This window comes from Symsagittifera roscoffensis, chromosome 8 (genome assembly GCF_963678635.1).
Source record: "Symsagittifera roscoffensis chromosome 8, txSymRosc1.1, whole genome shotgun sequence".
Classification (NCBI taxonomy): Eukaryota; Metazoa; Xenacoelomorpha; order Acoela; family Convolutidae; genus Symsagittifera; species Symsagittifera roscoffensis.
The window spans coordinates 3639240-3666438 of record NC_087069.1 but is presented as its reverse complement, the minus strand read 5'-3'; the positions used below and the strand labels follow the sequence as shown (position 1 = coordinate 3666438).

At 34.8% G+C, this 27199-nt stretch overlaps 1 protein-coding gene across 1 annotated transcript; it reads left to right on the top strand.

Moving 5' to 3' along the window:
- Window positions 1-53: 53 nt before the first annotated feature.
- On the top strand, window positions 54-24487 carry LOC134852904 (uncharacterized). The gene is made up of 4 exons (XM_063868761.1): window positions 54-279; window positions 648-924; window positions 21902-22256; window positions 23037-24487. Exons 3-4 carry the CDS (start codon window positions 22091-22093, stop codon window positions 24233-24235), a joined length of 1365 nt encoding a protein of 454 aa, XP_063724831.1. The 5' UTR covers window positions 54-279; window positions 648-924; window positions 21902-22090; the 3' UTR covers window positions 24236-24487.
- The last annotated feature ends 2712 nt before the right edge of the window (window positions 24488-27199 follow it).

The following is a 27199-nucleotide window of genomic DNA, read 5'->3' as shown; positions in this document are numbered from 1 at the left end:
TGTTGAGACGTCATTTTTGAGCTAAAAAATACCAAAAGAATAAACAAAGCGCATTCTACTCACTCGCTTTATATTTATACCAAAAAAATTGTTCTGTGTTTTCCAATTTGAAGCCATATGCGCAGTATATTGTGTGGTGTATTCACAATTGAGAGCATTACGTATAAAAACTCAGTGGCATTAAAATATGTACATTTGAACATATCTAAATTATTGTGTAAAAAAACATGTTTAAACGGCGGCTTAACGCAGATTCAACCTCAAAGATCCAGGCCGGCAGTAAGTTATTAACTTTTTTTATGATACTATCTGATTAAGCCCAAAAATACTCTTCTGACCCAAAAATTTCCTCAAAAATTTCTTTTTATCTGAAACAAAATAATTTTTGTCAGAAACTGAAGTGACTTGTAGATTTAATATTCTAGATATGTGTAGTTATCCAAAGCAAAAAACGTTCAATCGTTTTTTACGCTTTTTTGAATCTCTGAACTACCCGCTTTTTGGTACGAATCTCCTCCCTTTAAAAAATGACTTAAATGTTTAGTCGTATCAAATTTTTTGTTGCCAGTAACAATTTACCCCCCCCCCCCTCTCCCCTTCTCCCGTGCGAAAATTGTTAAATAGATCCAATTTTTCACTTGTTTCAGAGATACAGCGCCTTCTATGTACAATTTTTGTGATCAGCTCCAATTTGCAACTTTCGAGTGCCCAAGACTGCAACAACCCCACCCAAGTGTCTAACCCCTCACCCTCAGACATCTGCAGTGGGCGACGACAGGGAGTCAGTATCCCTACTGTTGTCCCGACTACAAGTGTTGTTCGCTGCAGGAGATCCAGAGTCTGGCACAGGATGAATGTCCGGCAGGGGGTTGTCCGGGTAGATTTGAGTGCTGCGATGGGTTCAAATGTTGCTCCCCTGCGGAGGTAAAAAAAATAACGTTGAATTTTTGGCTCTTTTCCAGTTCCCCCCTTTGATTTTTTCTGAAATAAAATATATGGAAAACAAATTAAAATGATTTTTCACAATATAAAATGCATTAAAAAGTGTTAGCTTGAACAAAAGTGAACAAATTTTTACAACATTTTTTACATGCATAATGCCGTGTGAGCAATTTTTAAACAGCTCTTTTTGTAATTTTCCGAGGGGGTGGGAAACTGGAAAAGAGCCAACTTTTTTTATTGCCTCCGACAAGTTTTAATCCAAAACTGCGTGTTTTGTCCTTTTTTGAGTATAAAAAATCTAACCATAGTGCTATCATGAATTTTGTTTGACTGCAATGTGCTGATGAAAAACTTAAAATGTTTTTCGAATGAAAGGATAACTTAATCTGTGGGGCGATGTTGCTGAGCAAATAGTAAATTAAGAATAAGTTTGAACTCAACGTTCGGCCAATAATCGAAACCCCCCCCCCCCAACCAACACCCTTTTTGTTTATTTAGTAAAATTTAACAATTTAGTTCATAAAACGGCCTTGGCTAGCCTAGAGTGACAGGTTTTCGAAATAAATAAAGCCGTGTTTTGCCAAAAGATTGAAGGAATTCACACGCATAAAATCGGTGCTGTTTAAAATTGTCAAATTACTTCAAAAAGTTTTTGCCATTTATTGCCTTTTTGAGCCGATTCAAACCCGCACCGGAGTTCATGAATAATAATCGATTATAACGGAAAAATGTTGTCTTATAATCCATTATTGTGGCAAATTTAGACCACGTAATCGATTATATTGTCATTATAATCGATTTTTTTTCGTAAAAACACAATCCATTAAAATCCATTATAATGGATAATAATCCATTTAAAATCCATTATAATGGATTATAATCCATTCAAAATCCATTATTATTGATTATAACGGATTATGATCTATTCACTTTTTGTAAAATCACTTGCAAAACTTGCAACATTTCTGCGTTACTCACGGCCTACTTGTAACCCCCCCCCCCCCCACTTTGCCCCCCATCAGTTCGCATTTGCCCAAACCCCCTCCCCAAGTAAACGGGGGGGGGGGTTAAACTAAGATGAGGGGGATAAATGAAGAGGGGTAAACTGTGGGCGGGGCTGGTAAACTGGGGGGGGAGTAAAGTGGGGGGGGGGGGGGGGTGTACCTCAGAAACCTCCGTCCCCCAAAGTCTACCAAAAAATAACCCCCCATAAACGGGGCGAACGCGAATGACGGTTGTCGTAAACTGGCAGGGGGTAAACGGAAGGTGTAAACAGAGAGAAAAACGGGGTAGGGGGTGTAAACATGGAGGAAAACGGGGGGTGTAAACGGAGGAAAACGGGGGGGGGGGGGTGTGTAAACAGGGAAGGGGTAAACGGGGTATATAAGACCAAATTATAAAGATTGAAAACTGGAAGGCAACATTTTATGAAGCCTAAAAACCTAACACGTAGCAACTGCACTAAAAAGGAAATGCGATAACTATAATTATTATCGAAATTTATTGAGAGAGACCACGAAAATTCAACATAATCGATTATTATTCATGGAACTTCGGTGCGGGAAAGGCCCGAGAGTTCGTCGATTGGTTGCATAAGTTTATACCCAAAATACAATTTTGGACGACAGCTTCTATCCAGCACAGGCGTCAAATCGTACAGGGAGACAATTTGTAACCAGCGACAATTCGTAACAAAGGCATTGGCAAGTAGAATACGCTTGCCCTGCTGCGCTTACATCCGGCGCGAGAGGAATACTGCGCGTGAATTAGTGTTCCCTGCTCAACTTATTGTTACGAGTTGTTGCCTGTTACGAACTGTCGCCTGTTACGAATTATCGCCTGTTACGAATTGGAACCTGATCTAAACTATATTTTATGATTGGATAAATTAAATGTTTTACCAATGTAAAGTATTTAATATTAACCAATCATGATCCATCTAACTAACAACCCACTTATTTGTAAGTGCTGAAGTTACTTGTAATTTCAGCACCAGAGAGATTTGAATTTAACTTAGAAATTAGTTGGACTCTCCCGAGCACTTCAGCAGCCGCAATAAACCAGTATACCCTAGATCTATTGAGCCTAGCAGAGACTAGTTAAACAACCTGAGACTAGATAGTATAAGAGTAAGATTAGGATCGGTATTAGACTAAGAAGTTGCACGAATCTATCCGGCCGAAAATAAGATAGCGTGACGAGCAGACGGTGTACCCTATCCGAAATTACTCTATGAGTTATACCTCCAGTTCTAACTCATCTGGTGCGACCATAAGTCTCGAACAAGACCTTACTAGATTAGAATTAACCAAAAATAGATTAGAAATTAGACAAAAACATTTACAAAATGTTATACGACAATAATTTAATTGAAATGTCTCTCCGACTCAATAGATCAGAGCCAATATTCCGAACCATAATAGAACTACCCGGAATTGGAAGAAGACCTCGAACCAAAGACGACATACGACAAAGTAGAAACTTGCCGTATAGTTATATGATAGTTCGGCAAAAGCCAGAACAAACTTTTATATTTCGAATACTACTTGCAATGAATTTAGATTTCCATTTGCAAACATAAAACCTTGAAGTTACTCTTCAAAATCATTTCAGGCGCTAAACAAAATTAATATTATACAATAACGATTGATAAAAAGATCTAAGATCGTTTCCCTAAAACTCTGCAGTATTATACAAAACATGTTTGAAAAATATTTATTGGAAAATAAAAATAAAAATTAGTAGCATGACAATAAATGGTTAGTAATCATAAATCATCCTGTTGTTCCAGCTTCATCATCTAAAACATAACAGCAATCATCAACTCACTAACATCATAAAACACTAAATCTTTCCTTTACACACATTTAAAAATTTATCAAAACTTAAATTCACTTAATTTTAAAACCGGATCATCAAGGCTTATCCTTGGATCTTAAATCATTTTCTACTTAATTAAAATCTCAAATTTGATCATCAAGGCTTATCCTTGGATCAAACAGAACAACTTTGTTCTACCCCACCCACTTAATTAGTGTCTAACGACCTCAAACGTCGATTCACTACCCAACCCTTTCTAAAGACCCAAGACTAATAGAAATTTTTAAACAAAACTAATCATTCAAATTAGGATAAACAGTGAAGAACTTCGGTTATTCATCCTTCACTTGACCCCCCCTCTTACCAGACCCAGGATAAATCTTAGACTTAGTAAGTTTAAAATAGTATCTAACGAACTACTCGCGTTCTAATTATACCTGAACCTTGTGGATCGATTTACTATTCTCCAACCCTTGAACACAATCACTACCCCTAAGTAAGATTAAGTAAGTTAACACCTTAGCTTATACTAGTCACGAGAAAGTAAAAATCATTCTTCGGAATCGATATACTTTTCTCTCCAACCCTGAACAAATAGACCCAGGTTAAGCTAACCAAAAAATCGTAAGAACTAACAGTTTAGGAAAATAGAAATCATTTAACAACCTTTTGCATCCGTCATCCTAAACCTTATGTCATTTAAAAACCTAGGAAATAAACAAACAATCATTTTACACAATTGTGAAATAGATAACAAAAAATACGACCTTGTAATCACACCTCATACACAAACAGTTGGATACATTCGAACAAAACGACAAACACTAAAAAGAAAAATAATAACTAAACAAAGACAAATAACACGAAAAAGATTTTCAAAAAATCGAAACGCATTTTCAGAATCAGAAACCAACAGTTTAGACGAACTTTACAAACTAAAAGAATCAATAGATAAAAATTACCCACTTCACGATCAATTATATTTTTCTGACTCAGAAACAACTTCAAATTCATCACAAAGAGGAAAAAGAAGAATAAAAAAGCAGTACAAACACAAACCAGTACATCTATACAATTGGAATCAACCAATTCGACACATTAATAATTACATATTAACAGTCATCGAACGAAAAAATGAGCTCAACGCACACTCCAGGTGACGAAACTCCAGATGATGATGAAATCTTTCCTTTTATAGTAGATGCAGATACTGATAGAGGACAACACATATTTTGTCAAAATTTACTCGTAAATTTATTTGAACCCGGAATCAGTCCATGTAAAACAGAGTTCCCCGATGTAAAAATCAAAAGACAAATCATAGATCACTATCTAAAAGATATATGCAACATAACACAACAGTATGGAATCTACTCCATAGAATTCACTTCCCCAAACCATAATAATAGAACATATACTATTCAAACAGACGATCTTGATTTAGAATTTTCAAAAGTTTTTTCAGAATATATAAAAAGCATCCAATATCATAACTCACAAAGAGCAAACTCCATATTCACCAATGAAGTTTTTGCAATAATATATAGTTATATTTCGATATTAGAAAACGAAATCCCAATAACAAATGTCTCACCGACAGAAACATCTAAACATTTGAAAGTACGACATGAAATCACACTACTCTCTAGTTATTTAAACATCATTAAAGAAAATTTCACGAAAGACGACGTCTCACAACATACCAAACACGATTTACAAAAAATTTTAGCATGGTTCATAATAGATTATTTCACACACAATATTGATTTAATTGCACAAGCAAGAAAAAATTTTAGACCCCAAAATTCGAACGATGATACCGCTATCACAGAACAATCAGATTATGTTTGGGACCCCGAATGGTCTCATCCCGCATTTATAAGCTTTCCACAATCAATTTCAAGTCAAGCAATAGGTACAATATCTTACATAAGAGATTATGTAAGAGTAATACCATTAACAATTGATGCAACACCATTAAACTATAATACATTTTTACCCGATACACAAAATAATAGTTTAAACTCGACAGTCATACACAACGAAAACCTCAATGGAACTAGGAATCTTACTCAACAAGATATCCAGACACCATCACACTTCATAAATGAAGAAATTGTACACACAACAACTACACAACAAAGTATTTCACCAATACGCCCAAATTTAACAACACCAAGAAATACAAATCCTTCACAAACACAGGTAACCTTACAATCAACCGTTAAACCTTCGGTTGCTCCAAAATATTCCCATATGGATTACCAAACATACAGACCCATGACAATACCATCAAAAACACGCAAAACATTCACTAAAAACAACTTTGCAGACCATAATTATAATTATACACATCCATCAAAAACAAATTATCAACCACAAAGGAATTTTAATCAATATACAAAACCTCGAAACTGGGATAACCCAACGGCCCAATATAATTCCAAAAATTTTCAACCAAATCCTCCACAGGATCACAGTGAAAATTACCCATTTTTTCAACAAAATAAAAATAAAAAACAAACATCTTATCAAATGGATTATTTATCCTCAGATGATGATTTCTTACAACCAGATATATTTGCACCAAATACTCAAGAATATCGTAGACAAGGAATACAGAAAACACGTACAAATCATAGAAATTTTTCTCCACAATCAATAGATGCACAACATCAACAACCAATTCAACAACAAAATCCAATTAATACACAATCTTTTCAACCAATTCAACAACAAAATCCAATGACTGCACACTCGTATCAAGCATCACAAATGCAAAATGAAATACCACTCCCATATTATCTCCAACAACATGAAATAACAAGAAACCAACTTTCAAATTTTTCTCAAATGCCAAATGCAGCAGAATCATTACAAATGACAATGAATCCATACCTTATGGGTGGATCATCAATAACATCAAACAAACCTTTAATGGTTTTCACAGGAACAGACCCTGAATACTCTGTAGAAGATTATTTAAATGCAGTAACAGCAAACCTGATTTTAAATATAGGACCTGAACCAATTAATACGCCACTACATCAAAACTGGATACATCGACGCACAGCGTTGATACAAACAACCTTAGATGGCGCAGCCCAAAAATGGTTTTCAGTACTACCTCTAGAAATAAAATCAAACTGGAAAAGATTTACACAAGAATTTTCAAAAATGTTTGACTCCGAAAGAAACAAACAACAACAAAGAGTTTTATGTAATGAAATTCGCAGATTACCAAACGAAACCATCAAGCAAATAGCAGTACGAATCGAAACACTAGTTCGAAAAGCATACTCACTAAATACACATGACTATAAAAACACAAAGATGACAGAAATCTTAATGATGACCTTAACACCACAATTAAGGAAAATAGCAATAAAAAAGAGAGCATCCCATCCTTCTTCAATTCGAGAACCCGATTTAGATTTTCGAAAACTAGTAGACAAATTAGAACAAGCAGAAATCACGATGAAACTAGAAGAAACGGAAAATCTGAAATTACAATACGTTAACAAAATTGAAACGACTCCCACTAATATTAATAATATACAGGAATCAGAAACAGACCTCGTTGAAAAAATCACTGAAATACTCAATATTTACGAAAAGAACCCGAACTTTAAAGGCAAACCATCTTTCAAAAAATGGTGTAATTATTGCCGCCGATACGGACATAGTATTTCCGAATGTAGACAAAAACAGCAAGATAGTCAAAATAAACCTCAAAAATACAAAGAACCAAATAAATCATTCTATCAATACATGAAAAAAGATCAAAATCTACCAAACAAAAATGTATACAGCAACAACAGTTCAGGAAAACCACTTCCGAACAATACAAGTTATACAAGAAATCAATCCCCATATAACTCAAGTTATAGAGGAAGATCACCAGAACGAAGAAATACACAAAACTCATCACAAAATCACTACAATAGACCAAATAGTAGAAATAACTACTCCAGATCAAATTCAAATACACAACGATTTGTTTCTAGATCTAATTCCCAATCAAGAAATAACTACTATCCAAACAACCAATCACGAAATTCATCATACAATAGGAATAGAAGTTATTCAAACAACCGAAACCAGAATTACCCGAACAATCGATCAAGGAATAACTCATATAATAGATCGAACTATAACAGACCAAACAATAATTACCAAAACAGATCGCGAAATAATTCACAAAATCGACACCCAAGTTATAATAATCGTTATAGAAATTATTCCCAATCACCACACCGGAATAATAATCACTATAATAACTCTAATAATCGTCATAGAAGCAGTACACCTAAACATCAAAGACAAATCAATCAAGTACAAGCTAACCCAGAAACAACATCAGACCCCCCAGGTATTGATGACACAGTAACTGATACGTTACAACTCAATCAAATAAACTGTACATCATCAGATTCAGAAAGTGATACTGAAAACACTCTTGCTATCAATATGATAAAAGTCGAAAATGACTATGAATCTGTCATATATGAACAACCCTTTCCATCACATATATATGAAAATCAATCAGAATTTCTTCAAAATTATTACACTACACCCATAAATTCCACACCAACAACGCAAGAAACAAATACAAAAAATACTACAGAACAACCCAATCAAAATGTCAAAACAAAATGCTTGAATACAAACCACATCTACCAAAATATACAAAAAGAACAACCCAAAAAAAAATCTGGACAATACCATTTCTCTTAGAAAGCCCAAGAAATAAAGAATTTCAACCACCAGACCTTGAAATAGATTTTTTAATTGATTCAGGAGCAGAATCAAACATAATAAACATCCCCACATGGAATGAAATAAAAACTTTACATCCAAAGCTAACACCTCTTGAAACCTCCAGCAAACTAGCAACAGCACAAGGATCAACATTGATAAACTACGGAAAAATCCAATTATTTCTCCTCCCTACCAGAACAATGGAGCAAAGTAAAATTCTAAACAAGCCATTTAAACAAATATTCCATATCACTGATATTAAATATAATATCATTGGAATACCATTTATTTCGAAGTATATACCAACAATTAACATCCTAAATAGTAAAATATTAATCAAAGATAAATATACAAAAACAAAAGAAACATCCCTAACATTTTTTCAAAGATTAAACAAACAACCACCATTCTTTTCAAAATTTTATCCAATATATAACCAACAAAGAAAACACCTGAAACCACTATCAGGAAACATATATAATTTTTCAATCAAACAAGTTCACCAATATGATAAAGAACAAAACAAACAAAAATTTTATATGTCAGATTTTGAATTCAAACCTATTCATAAATTTTTCAAAATCACAATCTCATCAATAAAATATTTGAAAAATTCGAATTCAGATATTATTTCCTTACATGTCTATAACAACACACCTTACCAAGTAACATTACCTTTAGGACTTTTAGGATATTGTGAAACCAACGCTACAATATCACCAATACACGAAAAAGCCTATCGCGTAAATAATATACTCCAATTACTAGATATTTGCCAATCTACAATTCTTAATGAAGAATTATCTATAAATAATATAATAAGTAACGAAAACAGAAATACGGATTATTTCACAAAAACTCCATATTTCAAACCTACATTCAACATAAGTAACTACACAGAGGACCAACAAAAATTTTTAACAATGTTTAATTTCCAACATTCACAAATAACACAAGACGAATTCGAAAAATTAGCCAAACAGCTAATTAAATATTCATCAGTCTATGCAACATCAAAATTCGATGTTGGAAAAATCAGTTCATCACTACATCTCCCGTTAAAACCAGACGCAGTTTTCAAAAAACAGAGAGCAAGTAAAGTACCAATTCACTTACATGATAAAGTAAACAGATTACTCGATATTTTAGAACAGTACAATATTATATCACCGGTTAATAAAGAAGAACAACCAAAAGGCAACACATTCATCAACCCCGTTATCATTCTAGCTAAAGGAGAATCATTAAAAATCGTTCTCGATGCTAGATACCTCAATTCACTTATAGATGAATCAAAATGTAATTGGCCCATTGAACCAATACAAGTTATTTTAACAAAAACAAACGGCAAATACTTTACAACCGCCGATATGAATAGTGCATACAATCAAATGCCACTAGATGAACAATCACGACGTTTAACACAATTTGTTATCGGAAACCAACAATATGAATTCAACCGCTTATTCTATGGAATATCCATAGGACCAGCAGCATTTTCAGCTTTTATGAGCAAAATTTTTAGACCACTAATACTCAAGAAAAACGCAATCACCTATCTAGACGATGTTTTTATGCAATCACAAACAAAAGACGAAATGTTCAAAGTTTTAGAAAAATATCATCAAATACTTCAGAACGAAAATCTGAAGGCCGCCCCCGATAAATCACACTTCTTTTTGACAAGAGTTAAATTCTTAGGACATAACATAGAAAGAAAAACAATAACTCCACTGAAATCACGCATTGACGCTATTCAAAAACTTCAACCACCAACAAATAAAAAGAAAATCCAAGAATTCCTTGGAATGTTAAACTTTTTAAGTAAATATGTTTATAAAATGCAATTATATCTACGACCATTTTACAACATCCTTAGACAACAAAATAATTTTGAATGGAATACAGAACATCAAGCACGATTCGAAGAAATAAAGAAACTTTTAACCGAACAAATTTCAAATACAATCCCAGACCCTGATCAACCATTTTATGCAATGTGCGATGCTTCGAACTTTGGCATCGGCGCAGCACTATTACAATCACATAATGGTACAAATAAAATGAACCTGATATCAGCAAATTCCCGATTATTCACTCAAGCAGAGCTACGACTCTCAACTCTAATGAGAGAATGTACAGCCATAATATATACACTGACAGAATATGAATTTCTGATACTTGGATCAAAACATCCCACAGTTTTATTTACAGACCACAAACCAATCATTTTTCTTTTCACACAGAAATCTAACCCAAACCACCGAGTTTACAGATTTCAACTAATTCTAATGAAATTTCCAAACTTACATATAGTTTGGACTGCAGGAAAAAATCTTGCATTACCAGACACCTTAAGTCGAAATACACCACCTGAATTACTTACACGAAAAACAACAGTTGAAATACCCAAAAATATAAAATTCTACCTTGCAGAAAACGAAACATCACCTCGATTAGAATGCAAATATGCAGTTAAAACTGATATTGAACAATCACAAATAAATAATTTACAACATTTCCCACTTTATTTAGATTGTCAAAATAATCATTATGAAGTTGATTTACTTGGAACATCAACTTTCAAACCAATCCCATATTCTCAATGGATAAAAAATAACACCCAACAAAAACGAACAAAACAACACCCGCCTAAAAAAGACCATTTTCCACTAATTGAAAAAGAAGATTTAACTGATAAAATAAATTTATCAGGACCACAAACAAATTATTCAAAATACACAATAAATCAAGTTTTTGACCTTCACGACCCACTTGATACAATACCCTTATCTAAATTCGAAATTGAAAACATTTTTCTCCCCCCAACAGATACGATTACAATTTCAACACTGAAACAATATCAAAATCTTGACCCGATAATTAGACAACTGAAATCATGGCACAAATATAAAACTAAACCTATCAAAGCAGATTCAACCATTCTAGGAAACAAAACACTCCTCCGATACTTTCGCAAATTTAACAACACAACAATTAACGAAAACACAGACCTTTTAGAGTATAACATGAATGAATCTACAGTTCCATGTCTTCCTATAAGTATGATTCTTATAGCTTTTAATATTTCACATACACAAAATATTAAAGGACACTCTGGATCAGAAAAAACATATTCAAATTTTATACAAAATTTTTACTTCCCAAATGCACCAATTTGGATAAAAGTACTATGCAATGATTGTATAGTATGTCAACTGAATAAACCTTACCCAAATCAAAAACAAATAGCACAAAAACAAGATTTTAAAGGACAAAGTTTGTACTTTAATCACCGTATCTCATTTGATACTAAAGGACCAATTTCACCCTCATCAGAAGGAAACTCCTACATTATGGTAATTGTTGACGCATTTACACATTATGTAGCACTTAACCCAGTACCACATTGTAACGCTTATTACGCTTACACAACACTCTATGAACACTGGATAGCAAAATTCGGACTACCAGAAATTTTAGTTACAGACAATGGTACAGAATTCATAAATAATGAAATAATAACACTATGTCATTTATACAACATTAAACACAAACCACGTACATCTCATGCACCTTGGACAAACGGCTTAGTCGAAGGTATGAACCGTTCACTACAAGAATATCTTAGATGTATCATCAACGGAAATGATACAAAATATACCGAATGGTCAGCAGATGTAAAATTATTTCCCTTAGCATATAATTCACAAATTACGACAACTCTAGGAATGTCACCATACGAAATGGTTTTTAACCAAAAGCCACGCAAACCAATAATGTTTACAGCAAATTCTCATAAAAACGCACAAGGTTATTGTCAACCAAATAAAGACTCAATTTGTTATAACCTCCCATTACATACGCACGATGAAGATCATTTTCATCACCCACAAATTCTTAAATTAGCCTCCGGTACACACACCGAATGGATTCTAAATAGAGATAAAAAACACAATGAAATTTATCAAAAAATAACAAAAAAGTTATTACAAAGACAAAACATCAATGAACAAATCAATTCACGTTTTACACCAGCCTCCGATTTAAAAATTGGAACATTTGTTTTAATACCTAATTTTAATACTCAAAAAGGAATTTCTAAAAAATTACAACCCCTCCGAAAAGGACCCTACCAAATAATTGCAAAACCCACTGATGTCACATATAAAATTACCGACTCAGACAAAAAAGAAATCGTTCAACATCGAAACAACCTATTACCTTATTACCCAAAAGAATACGCACTCCGCGAATTAACTCAATTATATTCTTTCACAGGATTAAAAATCATTCAAAACGAACCACATCTGAAAAACACAGAACAAAATGATAACCCCACCGAAAATCAAAACACAAAACCAACCGCCACCAAAAACAATACACAAAACCATAAAGAATCTCCAAAACCAAGAAAAAATAGAAAAATGACAGAACAAATAATACCCCAAGAAGAAATAGACAAATCAGAACATAGAAAAACAACAAGACTCCGAAATCAACCACGTAAAAACTACAAAATGTTCATCCCCCAATCTAAAATATTAAAGAAAGTAGAATTTAAAAAGTAATTTTAAGATTTTATACTTCACAATCTTGAAACCTCCGTAACATTTTTCATTTCAATTTTTCAAAATAACATGCTCACAAGTACGCAATAATTCTAGTTCACAATAGACCAATAGGATTCATCCAATCCGCCACTTTCTCTAACTCAAACTAAGATCAATTAGACGAATAATCTAGAACTCCAGGCACATCTCTAACTATAACTTTACAACCTCCAGGTCAAAAATAAGCAAACCACTCCAACTTGACAACTAAAATAAATATCACCATAATACCGTACCCCTCCCTTATCTAATAACCCAAAGATCAACAATATTTCCCCAACTCAGACCACGAATACCCCCAAAACAAATTTGATAACTTAGCCTAAAGTAACAAAATGAAGATTTTAATTAGCCTAAAGTATAAAAATCTCACCATACCCCGGATCATTTGACAAACAAAAATAAAGAAAAAGACGACCTCCCAGTCACCATGAAAATTGCCCCCAACAATTTTTTACAAAACTCAACCCACTTGTCAAAAAACTAATAAATAATTCGACCACACTAGAAAATCGCCTCAAACAGCAAAAAATATTCGACCAAGAGATCATTTCTTAAATGCTCTTCTCTCAAACAGTTGCTCAAATACTTATAAATTTTAAACATTTTTTTTCAATACTTGAAGCCTTTATAATATTTCTTTTTGATATACTTGAATATTTTCTAATAATCCTAATCATTTTTTGTAACATTTTTTTAATTTTCTACACAATACTCGAACTATTCCTCCAACTTTCCAAAACCCTTGAATATATCCACAGGTACGATTTTAACAACTTGTCTAAATGATACGAACAATTTTCAGTAGAACTGATATTTTTTTATTGTTTGTAATTTTCATAACATTTTTATCATCCCTCATTTTGACAATATGTAAATGTATAAAGAAAGCAATCATCACATTTGCCCTAGCAACAATTTTTCTAATTATTTTTTTGGAAGAATATTATAATAAACATAAACCTTCCCACTAAAGTAAAAATTCAAAAATCCATCAAAAATTGCTACCCAACAGTCACAGAATCAGTCTTCACCGACATCATCCCAAGATAATCCAACACCACCTTCCACTACTCAAAATCCTCAAACATCTACACGAATTTCTTTTCAAGACAATCCATACACTTTTGAAGAACGGCACGCTCGTTTATCTGAACCACTAGAACCAGTTCAACGACAAGCATCCCTAAGTGAACCAACATACAATCTTTACCCAACACTACCACAAGAACTAAGTAGAATACGAAACCTTAGTCAAAACCAAAACACAACAGAAATAAATAGACAAATTATACATCCTCGACGAAATAGAAATTTTCAAACTCCCCGAGTTCATTTTGATATACCTCAATCCCCATCACAAACCACTCCAGAAAACACCACTGGTATCACACCAGAAACTCCTACACTTTTTTCACAACGAAGCACTTCAAGTCTACCTTCAGACTACTTAGGTTCAACACCAACATCTGAACAAGCACGAGAAAATCCTTTTAACCCCCCAAACCTAACATCACGACTGCCATATTGGACTACACATTCATTTACACAAGGTGAACCAAATTTAGTCAATGACCCCATAGATATTTCTACGGATACAACAACATCCTCATCACTACCAGAAACATTATCACTACCATCAACACCATCAATAAGCCAATTTTCACCACCACCCTTTAACTTAAATTTTCCAAATAATCTCGACGCCAGATATCGAGAACAATCATCAATAAATATTCCTTTAAGACTAGATTGGAATACATTCACAGCACCTCCACCATTATTTGGACAACATCAAGAAAGTAACCGCCTTCATAACTGGGCACTTAATAGATTACAATATCGCCAAGATATTCACAACGATATCCGTGATCACAATATTCAAATACTCCAACAAAACAGTTTACAATTAAAGTTTGAAATCACAGTTAAATTAAACAATATTACACAACATCCCTACCCATTAAATCCACCTAACATAACAGCTCAATCACTACCACCACCGTTTATAACTACTGAAGTAATATATAAATACGACAGATACACCAAAAACACAATTGGTTACATTACATTTTATAACCCATACTCAGGATTATCATACACATGTATATTCTAAAATTATTAATTTTTCTCCAACTCCCTTTTCTAGTAACCTCAAATCAAAACATAAACCCTTCCCCTCGCACAGGACCACAAGATTTATTAGTAACACATTACGATTGCGAAGAAAATGAACAAAAAACACTACACAAATATGCAATAAATCAAGTATCACAATGTGAAACAGAACCACAAGCTATAGAAACCACAGATATAATAGCAACACTCTATTCCAAAGCCCGAGCAACAACAGTTACAGGTTATAAATTCACAGCGACATTTTCCGAAAAGAAAGTACATTGTTCACAAGTCTCAAACGGCAACAAAAACCGACTTGACCATGAATCATTCTATCAAAGTAATATAGAACGCCTCTTACATCTCAATCCCGACGATTGTAAAAATGAATTACTTAGACTAAACATCACACAGAATAAAAACTCCCAAAGAAAATTAGTTAATTTTCAAGTTTTTTCAGACTCTGTACATCAATCACAACTTGAAAGACACCAAGGACATATAAAACTAGACGAAAAATACCCGTATAACGGCGCACACGGACGATTAACCTATGACCTACATGATAAACATTGGATACCACACATTGGTATAAATAACCCATCAAACTGCAAAGCAGACACGAAAAATAAAGGATACCAAGAAATAATGTTTTTCGATTGGAAAATACAACTCGAAAAAATACAACTCACACGAGATTTATCTGATAATACAATGATCTATCAAGGAATCCGACTACCTTGTAAAAATGATCAAGGATATTGCGACCCTACAACAAGAACACAAGCAACAATTGTTTGGTTCCCCGAAGATACATGTACAACATTTCAAGTAGCAAAAATACACGCTCGTATGATAAAATTTCACGAAAAATATTTCATACAATCAATTCCTTATGAACAAGTCCATCCATCACGCAAACTAAGTTCCGATTTTAGAAACATAGACAATATAGAAAATAAATTGACACGATTTCAAATATATCAAGAAACAGAACTTGCATGTAAATACAGGAATCCACTTCACAGAACACAATACACTGAAATATTAGTTGAATACGAAAAAGGATTCGACATGACCACTGGAAAAGTAAAAATCGACCCATATGCCACAGGTCATCCTCTAAACGAAGGAACATCCTATATACCAGTTAATTTTGAAAAAAGCAACGAACAACCTGGTGGACATCTAAAACCTTATGACACCAGAAGCACACGCTTACAAGAATTATCACTAATGAATACTACATATTTCGGTAATATCCACTATGATATTCATTTGGATATGAAACTAGACTATACAATTAGCCGCATTTTTCAAGAAATGTCACTCTCCGAATTAGAAACACTACACCAACTATGCGAATTAGAACGAACACAAATATTACAATCACTTGCACTAGCAGTATTAAAAATACCCTACGCAGGATACTTATTATCAGGAAATAGATCAAATTTTTTAGACTATGAAGGAAACATCTTATGGTTTTATACTTGTACCAAAAAAGTATCACCACTATACGTTTTTGAAGATAAACGATGTTATAAAAGAATCCCTATCTTTTATAAGAATAAAGTACATTTCGTGGATACACTTTCACGAAGAACCTATTTCTGGGATACCGCAGTCCCATGTGGATCAGAAAATAGCCACAATGTAGTACAACTAAACCCTGATGAAAATAAATATTATCTTCTCACTCCATATCCCACATTAATGCAATCACTCAAAAAATTTTCACCAGAAAGCATTCGCGCTATCGCTCGAAACCCAAATATAGACTTACAATCAATAGGAATCTATTCAAAATCAGATATTCAACATCACATTAGAACACAACAATTCCAAGAATTATTAACACAAATGGACACTATACAAAGACAATCAATAGACCAAAATTTACGCAAACTTGCAGAAACCGCAGGATTTGCCGACATCTACACCCAAGACTATAGCGGATATTTTAAAGACATTAAAGATTATATATATCTAAACGGCGAAAAATACCGTCCCCAAGATATATCACCAATTAACATTTTTAGCTTTGTTACACTCAAAAATGAGATCCTAGATTTTCTAGGATGGCCCTACTACATCTTAGAAAAATTGACTATTTTATACGCAATGTTTAACTTTATTGGATTTCTTTTCTCACTCTTAAAAGGAATCTACAACACATGTGCTATACACACACAAGTAAACAGACAAGCAAGCGTAGCACGCATACTCTTTGCAGGATTTTTTGGAATCTTTTCTACATCTATAAACAAAATTCTTTTAGACGCACAAATAAAAGAATATAACACAAAAATAACAACACGACAAAATACATACGACGAAGAACATAACAATGTCGACACACAGCCAACGGCACCACAATTACCACCCCTACCAAATAACCATCCACTATCCCTAGTCCCACGAAATTTTCGAAATTTAGCAATCACACATAATCCAAATTTTCGACTCAATACATCACAAAGTCCCGTCCAACATATAATGACACACCAGTCACAAGATGATAATACTTATGAACAAATTATTGAACAACCCCATACCACCGCTTTTCAGTCTCAAAATAATCATTTTTTTAGCCCACGATGAGCCGCCAACTTGGATCACTACACCGATCAAATTCCCATCCAACCAACCTTACCTCTCCAATCCCAATCATACCACTTTTTGCTTTTCCGCCACCCGATTTTCCATCTAGCAATGTAACATCAGGCATGAATTCCGACACTAACTCACATATTTCAGTTTTATACTCCATCTCACAGCTAAATAACCCGAATATTGAAACCCCCGATGAATTTGCCGACTCAGAACCATCCCCATCCAATAATTTTCATAACCCTTCTAATTTTTCTCAACCTCCTTTTCAACCCATATTGTCCAATAACCCTGACCCAATCACTCCGACACCCTCTTATGCTTCCCAAGTTACCCCAACCTACTCCTCATACCATTCTGACCAATCATCTCATTCTCCAGACACCCCCCGAATCTCCCCAGAGCTAGATAATTTTATTACCCTCCAACAGCAACCCTACCACCTTAACACCCCGACCATAAACCAAATCTCCTCCACTACAAATTCATCCAATCCCCCTACACCCTCTTCAAATTATACTGAATCATTAACACCATCATCCACATCCACTATATCTTCACTAAACACTAATAGAGCTTACCGCACTTTTAAAAGAAAATTCCCCAACCATCCTTTCCCAGCAAAACCAGGAACAGCCCGTGAATACATCAACCACCCCCAGCATACTAACACTAAAGAATTTTTAGCTATCACCTTACCCTCGTTTCCACAATACACTTTAAACACCCCTCACGACGCTAACGAAACACGCAACTTTGTAGATGAATACGTTTTAATGCCCACTCTCTCTTGGACCTCATACTATCATTTCACTAACCCTCTTTGCTTACCTTTATCCAGCACTTCCATCGATATAGAACGAAACAAGGACATGCTATATCAACTCACTACACCACTAACCGCTAGACAATTTACTTACGTTGGATATAAAAAATCACTAAAAATACACACTGCACCTAGAGCTAATGAATATACACTAGAATATTACGATCACAACATCATTAGAGCTAACCAAGATCAATTCTTAGACGACGATCGCTTCGCTAATCCACAAATCACCGAGAAATTTTTCATCAAGACACCATATATATTTACACTAAATATCTTCGACCGAAAGTTTGATCACATTATTTCAGAAGCACTAACAAACACACAAGCATACGAAAGTTTTAAAGAACGCTTCCAAATATTTTCACTAACCTTTCATTTCCTTGCACCACACGAAAGAGATTTACACTGCTCACACGATATTATGTTGCGCACTAAACAAACACATACATACAGTTACTATCGTTTCATCCAAAATCACTTTGACCTCCACACACCCTCTAGACAACCACACCATCGTTTCCAATTCATCAATTCAAAATACACTTCACCATATTTCCTAAATTTCACATATTGTATTAAAGAAACTAACCTCCATGGTATTCTTCGTAATTATGACCCCATAACCCAAATGTACATTTTCTGCCCCATCACCAAGACCTTCAACGCCGAAGAATCCCGACCCTTCCTTATCCCGCACGAGTTCCTGCAACCTATAGAAATCCCAATTTTAGAATTCATCCACAACACTAAATTTAACCACAAATTATATAACTTAATCCAAAACACACCTTATGAGTTTGCAGTAGGCACTGAAGAACTAACCACTATTAAGGCACTTCAATTGCTTTGGCCACTACTCCAGACTAAAAATATCATCCGCATTCTAGCTAAACTACTCACAACTTCAGAACTAATTCACGACATCTTCCCCCACGGTTTTTTCCCCGACGACTAACAGGTAAGTATGAATTAAGTAAATATTACTAATTAATTACAGTATTAAAAACTCACCATTCTTTATTCATGTTTTCTTTAGATTTTTAGCCTTCATCCTAGATCATCTGAAAAATTCACAAAAGAAAAATAAAAAATAGCAAACTTCTTCAAAACTGTTTAAGACCCTATTAAACTTTTGCACCAACAATTAAATAAATATAATACCAATGCAGTAAATTAATTTATAAAATTTTCCCCCAAAAGCAGTAAATCTACATATGATGAAAATTTGTATCTCAAAATTCCCCATAACTAGCAGTAAATTTCTAAATTCTATGTAGTAAATTAATAAAATGCAATTGCAGTACTAACCTTTTGATATTTTCATTCATTCGCACAGAAATTCTATCCACACTCGCACAGCTCGCCCACGAAGAATTGTTTAAAATAATGAATTTCAGTTTCAAGTTTTCACACTCAACAACTCTAACATACAATAACATGTTTCAAACTTTCCTTTAACCCGGTTGGAAAGGAATCATATACTAAACAAAACTAACCAACGCAGCTTACTAAATACCACAAATCATAGAATAACAGCATGACTTAGAAAAGGAAACCAACGGTACCCAAACCGGATTAACCCAGTTTAAAACTGGATAATTTATTCTTTTGAAGACTATTACAAAGTCTTAGAAAGAAATAATAAAACACAAAAAAGTCGAAAGACAAACCCATACCACAAACAATTTGCTTTTTGGAAAAAGTACATAACCAACAAGACATAAGTAAAACCACAACAAACCCAACATAAAACGTTGTCACATAACAGGACCCCTCACAAACACCGCATGAAATCATACTCCCACTCCTGGCCTAACCCACCAGGAAAGGACGTCCTGAGCATGCTCTATAGCCGGCCTAACCCACCGCGCTACATCCACGCTTTGTGACCACACCTTTATTTTTAATAAGAGCTACTCAAGGGTGAGTAACTCTTCAAAATAACCGAACTAAAACAAAAAGCTTTTGTGAAAACAACTAACTAAAGTCATTATTAAAAAATATTAAACTAATAAAAGTTTTATAAAATGTAAAATCACATGATGCAATATATAGATCAGAATACAACACCAAGGACGAACATCAAAAGACAAAACGACCCCACTACACTCGAGAGAGAATGACCAACTACAATCGATATGCCGCTCACAATCACAACTCAAAGGATTTAGAGTACGACTTGACTTCGCAGAAAAGGACTTCATTGAACTAGACCAATGACCACCTCGATGTTCAAGTATACGTACAGATCCGAGTAACCAGGCATCCCCTCCACGCACAATCTCCACGCCATTCCCAAACTAGATCATACACAAAAGAAGTTCTCCACGCAGAACAGAAAAACCTGACATAGCCAACCATTCTGGAATCAGAATTGACTTTGTTGCAGAGACTCAGTCGTTGTCACAAGAAGAAGCGAAAGAAAATTATGATGTTCGCCAAATACCAACGTCCATCATCCACCCTTGAATTACAGAAGAACTGTTCTAAAAAACTCTGTAAAACCCGGATGGGTGGAACCTGATCTAAACTATATTTTATGATTGGATAAATTAAATGTTTTACCAATGTAAAGTATTTAATATTAACCAATCATGATCCATCTAACTAACAACCCACTTATTTGTAAGTGCTGAAGTTACTTGTAATTTCAGCACCAGAGAGATTTGAATTTAACTTAGAAATTAGTTGGACTCTCCCGAGCACTTCAGCAGCCGCAATAAACCAGTATACCCTAGATCTATTGAGCCTAGCAGAGACTAGTTAAACAACCTGAGACTAGATAGTATAAGAGTAAGATTAGGATCGGTATTAGACTAAGAAGTTGCACGAATCTATCCGGCCGAAAATAAGATAGCGTGACGAGCAGACGGTGTACCCTATCCGAAATTACTCTATGAGTTATACCTCCAGTTCTAACTCAGAATTATCGCCTCACAAAATTAATCGAATAGTTTTCGACAAAGTTAGCTTTTATTTGGCTCAAAGCTGCATAATTGTACAGTTCATAATTATCAAGTATTTATACTCTCAAAGGAGATTAAATTTTTCTGTCTTTAGTTTATTACTCACACTCTTTGTACATTATATGTTTTGTCTAGGTTAATTTGAAAATCTAATTGCAACAGCAAAAAAAATATTATGAACCCAAAACATGAAAAAAAATGTAAATGATGTCTTTGACCCAACTTTGTTTTTCCAGAGCGGTGCCTTGCTGAGTAAATGTACAAATGTAGGAGGACTTTGCGACTCCTCATTGTCCAGTCGTCTGGAGTGCTGTCCAAATTCAGGGTCCCTGGGGGATGGAGTCTGCTGCACTGAGGAACAGCGTAAGTTTGTGGGGGAGTCTTGTACCGGAAACTCCCCCAGTACTGACTGCTCAGTGACTAGGATGGAATGTAACGGGAATTCGTGTGGGTTCGAAGAGCATTTCAGTGAGGACTCCGTGGCCCTGTTTATCGTGTTGCTCATCGCGTTTCTCGCCACTGTCGTAGTCGTTGCAGCCCAAATCGCATGTTGTGTCTTTTGGTGGATGAGGAAGAAACGAAAAGCCAAAGGTTACAATGTAGTTTCAGTTATTTCTGCCAAAAACAATCACAAGACGGATTCGCCTTTTAAATAAAACACAGTATTAAATGAAAACTAACACACTGCGTCTAGTAACCCTCACTGTGCAAATACACACCTTAGTCGCGATCAAAGAGGAATATCTTGCAAGGTTCTTGCAAGGCTCTTGCACTTGAGTTATCTTGCAAAATCTTGCAAGATGGATGTTATCTTTCAAAAATATTGAAAAAAAGAGAATAGCTAGCAAGTAGTTCTTGCAAAATCTTGTGAGATAACACGCAACAAAAGTTTTCATGAAAAATTTCTGACCGCAAGACACAGACGATGGATTTCCTAATTAAGGACTTAACCAGAAGCACATCTGAGCTTAAAATTAGTACTCGTACCTTAAGTCGGGTTGACCAATTTATAATATATACTTTTCATGAAAGAGATACAATGTTTTGAAACGGCGGTTTTCGGTTTCGCCAGGCATTGTGTTCATTTTTCCACCGTCATATCACTAACTAACATTTTTCAGGAGTTGCAGAAAAGAAAAGAAAACAATAAATAAAAATTTCTAAAAACAAAATAGGTTGGTTGCGAGCATGGTTGTTAATTCCAGTGATTGTGTTAAAACTGGTTTTTTTTCTGCAACTCACGAAAAAGCACAAAAACCCAAAAAATCAATGGAACTAACGGAACCAATTTGAAAGTAAAATCACGTGTTAAATATTAAAAATGTTATTTAAACTATCCGAGTGAAAGTAATTTTTTTGCTGCGTCTTTAGAAAATGAAGAAGGCAAGGGTTACAAAGACCCCGAAGTTCGTCCCTCCAGTAGCAGAGGAGAACCTGCCGGGGAGTCACGTTTCAGAGTACAGCTTCCCACTCTCACAAGACCGCGAGCAAGTGAACCCCCATCCAGAGATGGTAGATACAACCCAGGATTTGAAGCATCGCCGGAACCAATTCCGATGGTGGAATTCCGAGATCGAGAGGCAAGAGCGAGACGTGACGACAACTTCTCGCCCGCAGACGAAAGGTCCTCACGAGACCAGGTACGGGATCCGAGAAGTGACTTGGTCGCTAATCGTCGATCACGCAGTCAGGATCCGAGAACGCAGACAGATTCGATGCAACGGGAAACACTCAACGAAGAACCGAGACGTCGGTTTCCTTCGCAAGATTCCCAGCGGCCGATTGACTCGGTTTCACCAAACGCACAAAGAAGAGATGCGAGGATCCCACGCGACAACCGAATTTCGGGCAACGATTTCGACCCGAGACTAGGACAAGAAAACAGAGGATTTATCAATTCGAACCCAAATTTCAACCAAGGTTCAGCTCAACGAAATGACATGAGTCCAGGATTCAATTCAGGACTTCAGCAAGCACGAAGTTTTGACCAAGATTTCCCTTCTCCCCCGCCTAGAAACGAAAACCGGAACAGCTCATCATTATTACGCAACTCACAGCCTTCATTGCATAATGGTCAGTTCGCGTTAAGCAACAATCAGCCACGATCACAAAGGTTTGACCCCTCCTTTCGTAATTCTCAGCCAGTGTTGAATAATTCGCGTGAGAACTTGTCGCCAGAACAATGGAACTCAGATGCCGAATTACGTTACTCGCCTCAAGCTTTAAACCATTACAAACAAAGTGGTAATCCCCAATCACGTAACGCTCAGCCTGTATTACGTCATGCAAATCAGAACACGCCAGGTTTACGTAATAATGAAGGTCACCGCACGTCACTACAGAACTATCAGAGTAAGTATGTAGTCGAAGAGGATGAAAACGATACTTTGGTAATTGGGGGTACCCCAACTCATCGAAGCTGGGATAGAAATGGGAGAGCTGGGAACTACCAACGTGGGAGAGGGGGTTCTGAAGGCAACTTGTACATGGGGGAGGAGCGGAATTTGGATGATCCTGAAAATGGGTGGCGTCTACCGAGTAAAGTTACAATGGAAACTGAAATCAATTGAAGCTAGAAGTTTCATTCAAACAAATTATACTGTAGAGCGGGACAGTTCTTGATAATTCTCATCTTTTGTAAAATTATTTCATTTTTATAATTCGACAAAAATATCCAGGAAAGTTTGAGCTTTTGTCTAGAAAACTTGAGTGGTGTTGCTCCATGTAAAAACCATAATGTTTCGCAATAAACAATACCAAAGCATCGTTTTAGCATTTTGAAACATTTTAGCATTGTAGTTAACATTTGAGGGCATTAAGAGAATGAACAGGATAGCACAGTCTTTCTCAGACAATACCGAGCTTCGAAACATATACAATTTAAATAGTTTATAAAATGATGAAAACACAAAACGAGACCACACAGATTGAGGTTTTTGGCAATTTTTTCCAAGAATTTTTCGAATAATTGGAATACTTTTTACAGTTATTTTTGAGGATTATCGTTGCAAAAAAAACGCAAATTATTAAATACGCAGTGGGTGATATGCAACAATAGGTGGTAATTTTGAGTATAGTGCATGTAATAGATTTCAAAACTAGTCTTTTCATTTTCAGTCAATTGTTCCCTTACTTAAATATTGTTTGTAAATACATTACTCTGCCGAAAAATTTGGTTTTTGAATTAAACTATAAAGAATGATCTAAGTATAACAAAAAGCTATCCAGCTAATGTTAGTGAACCTTTCACCTATTGCAATATATCACTACGAATTGTTTTACAAATTATCTAAATTGTATGTTCATCATTCATAGACTAACATGCATTTTAATTCTTACTTTTGACAGTTTGTAAATTTGTTAACTTGACCCAGGAATTATATAATACATGCTTTTTAGTTTACGTTAGCAAATCAACAAATAAGATTGAGTCAATCCATGGTAGCTTCAGAACAATATAAGAATAAACAATTATAAATAAACTTTTTATGAAAACTATAAATACAGAGATTATGCCCCAATTTTTTTGTTAAGTGGTACTTTTTCATGAGAACTTGTCAGTTATTAGATTTTTACTTTTTCAAGTTTCTGAAGTTTTAAGTAAAAAACTTCAATTTTTGGCACACAGTCTAGCAATCAAATATCCTAATGAGAAGGCCTTTTTACCTGTCGGCTGCTATTTTTTACATCTATTGCTTAACGTAACATTTTTTGATTTTTTTTTTGTTTGCTTTCTGCAGCACAAAAAAAATTGTTGCGATTTAAATTTTTCAGCTAAAATAATTGTTATGAATGGTTCGGCAGAAAGAGTTTTTTTTTCGAACTTTACGACATTTTTGCAAACTTTACGAGGTCAAACTGTGCTTTTTTCATATTTTGAGCGAGTTCCGCAACAAACCAAAATCGGATTTGACGCATTATCCGCGAAGTTGCGATTTTTCTTTGATCTTCTTGGCTGTTTTGGATTCTAAGGACCAATAAATAAAAAAAAACTACTGCTCAAAATCGCTCCCTAAACAAACAACTTTGCGGAATCTGCAACAAACTTTGTGGAATCCTCAATAAGATTTGAGGAATCCGGAAAAGTTTGTGGCATCCACAAACAAATCATATTTTTTGTGTTTAGTGACTTTAGGCTATCGTGGTATCCGCAATTGGAAGCTGAATCCGCAAATAGGAAGCGGAATCCGTAAATTGTCAGTGGATTCCGCAAATTGTAAGTGGAGTCCGCAAAAAGTTGTGGAATCTACTTATAGTTGCAGAATCGGCTCACATTTCCGGAATCCGGAACAACACATGTATGCTCGTTAAGAAGACCGCAAAAAAAAACTGATGTTCCGACTTAGTTTATGTTACAGTCTTTTGTAAAAAAATAGAATCCACGGACAAATTGTAGGCGGAATCCATTCACAATTTGGAACTCATATACAGACTTGACTCTGGTATCCCGGAACATATTGACAAAAAATTGTGCGCCTATCCACTGCATAGTTTGGCCTCGTAAGGACAGTCGATCGCAATTCTTTAAAACTTTGTTTGTTTGACTTTTCGTCCAGGATTGTTGTCGGCCATAGAAAAGATTTGGGAAATTGTTATCAATTTGTCTCTTGTGAGAAAACGCTTCGAGAAATAAAAGTATCAACAAAAGCGAAAGACGTTTGCAATAAATTTTCCTGCCATGTAGATTGTCGGCAGAATCTTCAGTAGCCAAATGATTGCAAAAAGTAGGAAGCTAGTCAACAAAATAGTCCCAAAAACAGAACAGTTTTTGTTTTTACATGTTTTTACCGTATTTTGAATTTTCTCTGATGGTGTGTTTTAGATTCAAACTTTTAAAAAACTCCTGCAACTTGGAAACTAAGAAAAAAACTCCAAACACACTCCAAAATTCCATTTTTTGTAAAATTCAACCGAGTTTGAGAAAACAGGTTAGCAAATTTTGATAGAATCATTTTCTCCATTCACCCTATTCCAGTGATATTGAAGCTTGTTCGGATCAATTGCAGCGATAAACGAATAAGCAGGGAAAACATTCAAGAAAAAAAACAAATATTTTAAAGGAATTATATCAGCAAATTTAGCAAGTTTTTGCTTTTTGCTGCCGACTGCAAAGAAAATTTTCGAAAACCCCAGTAATTAAAAAAATTACAAAGAAAACTTGAAAACTGTTTCGAAAACGCACTGTAGGGTGTTATCAATCTGATAGACTTGTTTAGCAACCACATTAAGCTTGATTGCAACAAAAACTTACCAATTAGTGTGAAAAAACTCATAAGAGTGCGAAACATAATGACTATATGTAATTTTGAGCATATAAATTAGAATTCAAGGTTCACCATTTAAATTAATTTCAACAGCAACAAGTAAACAATTTTCCTTTTGATAAGTAGTTTATTCATTTTTTCTGTTTTTCATTTCTTTTTCTTGTACGTCACTTCAGCAAAGTTGACTTCCTTTTTGTTTGTGAAAATTTTAGTAATTTCATCTCTAGTAGTGGAATCAAAAACTAAATAACTTGTGGGCTCAGTTTTTTC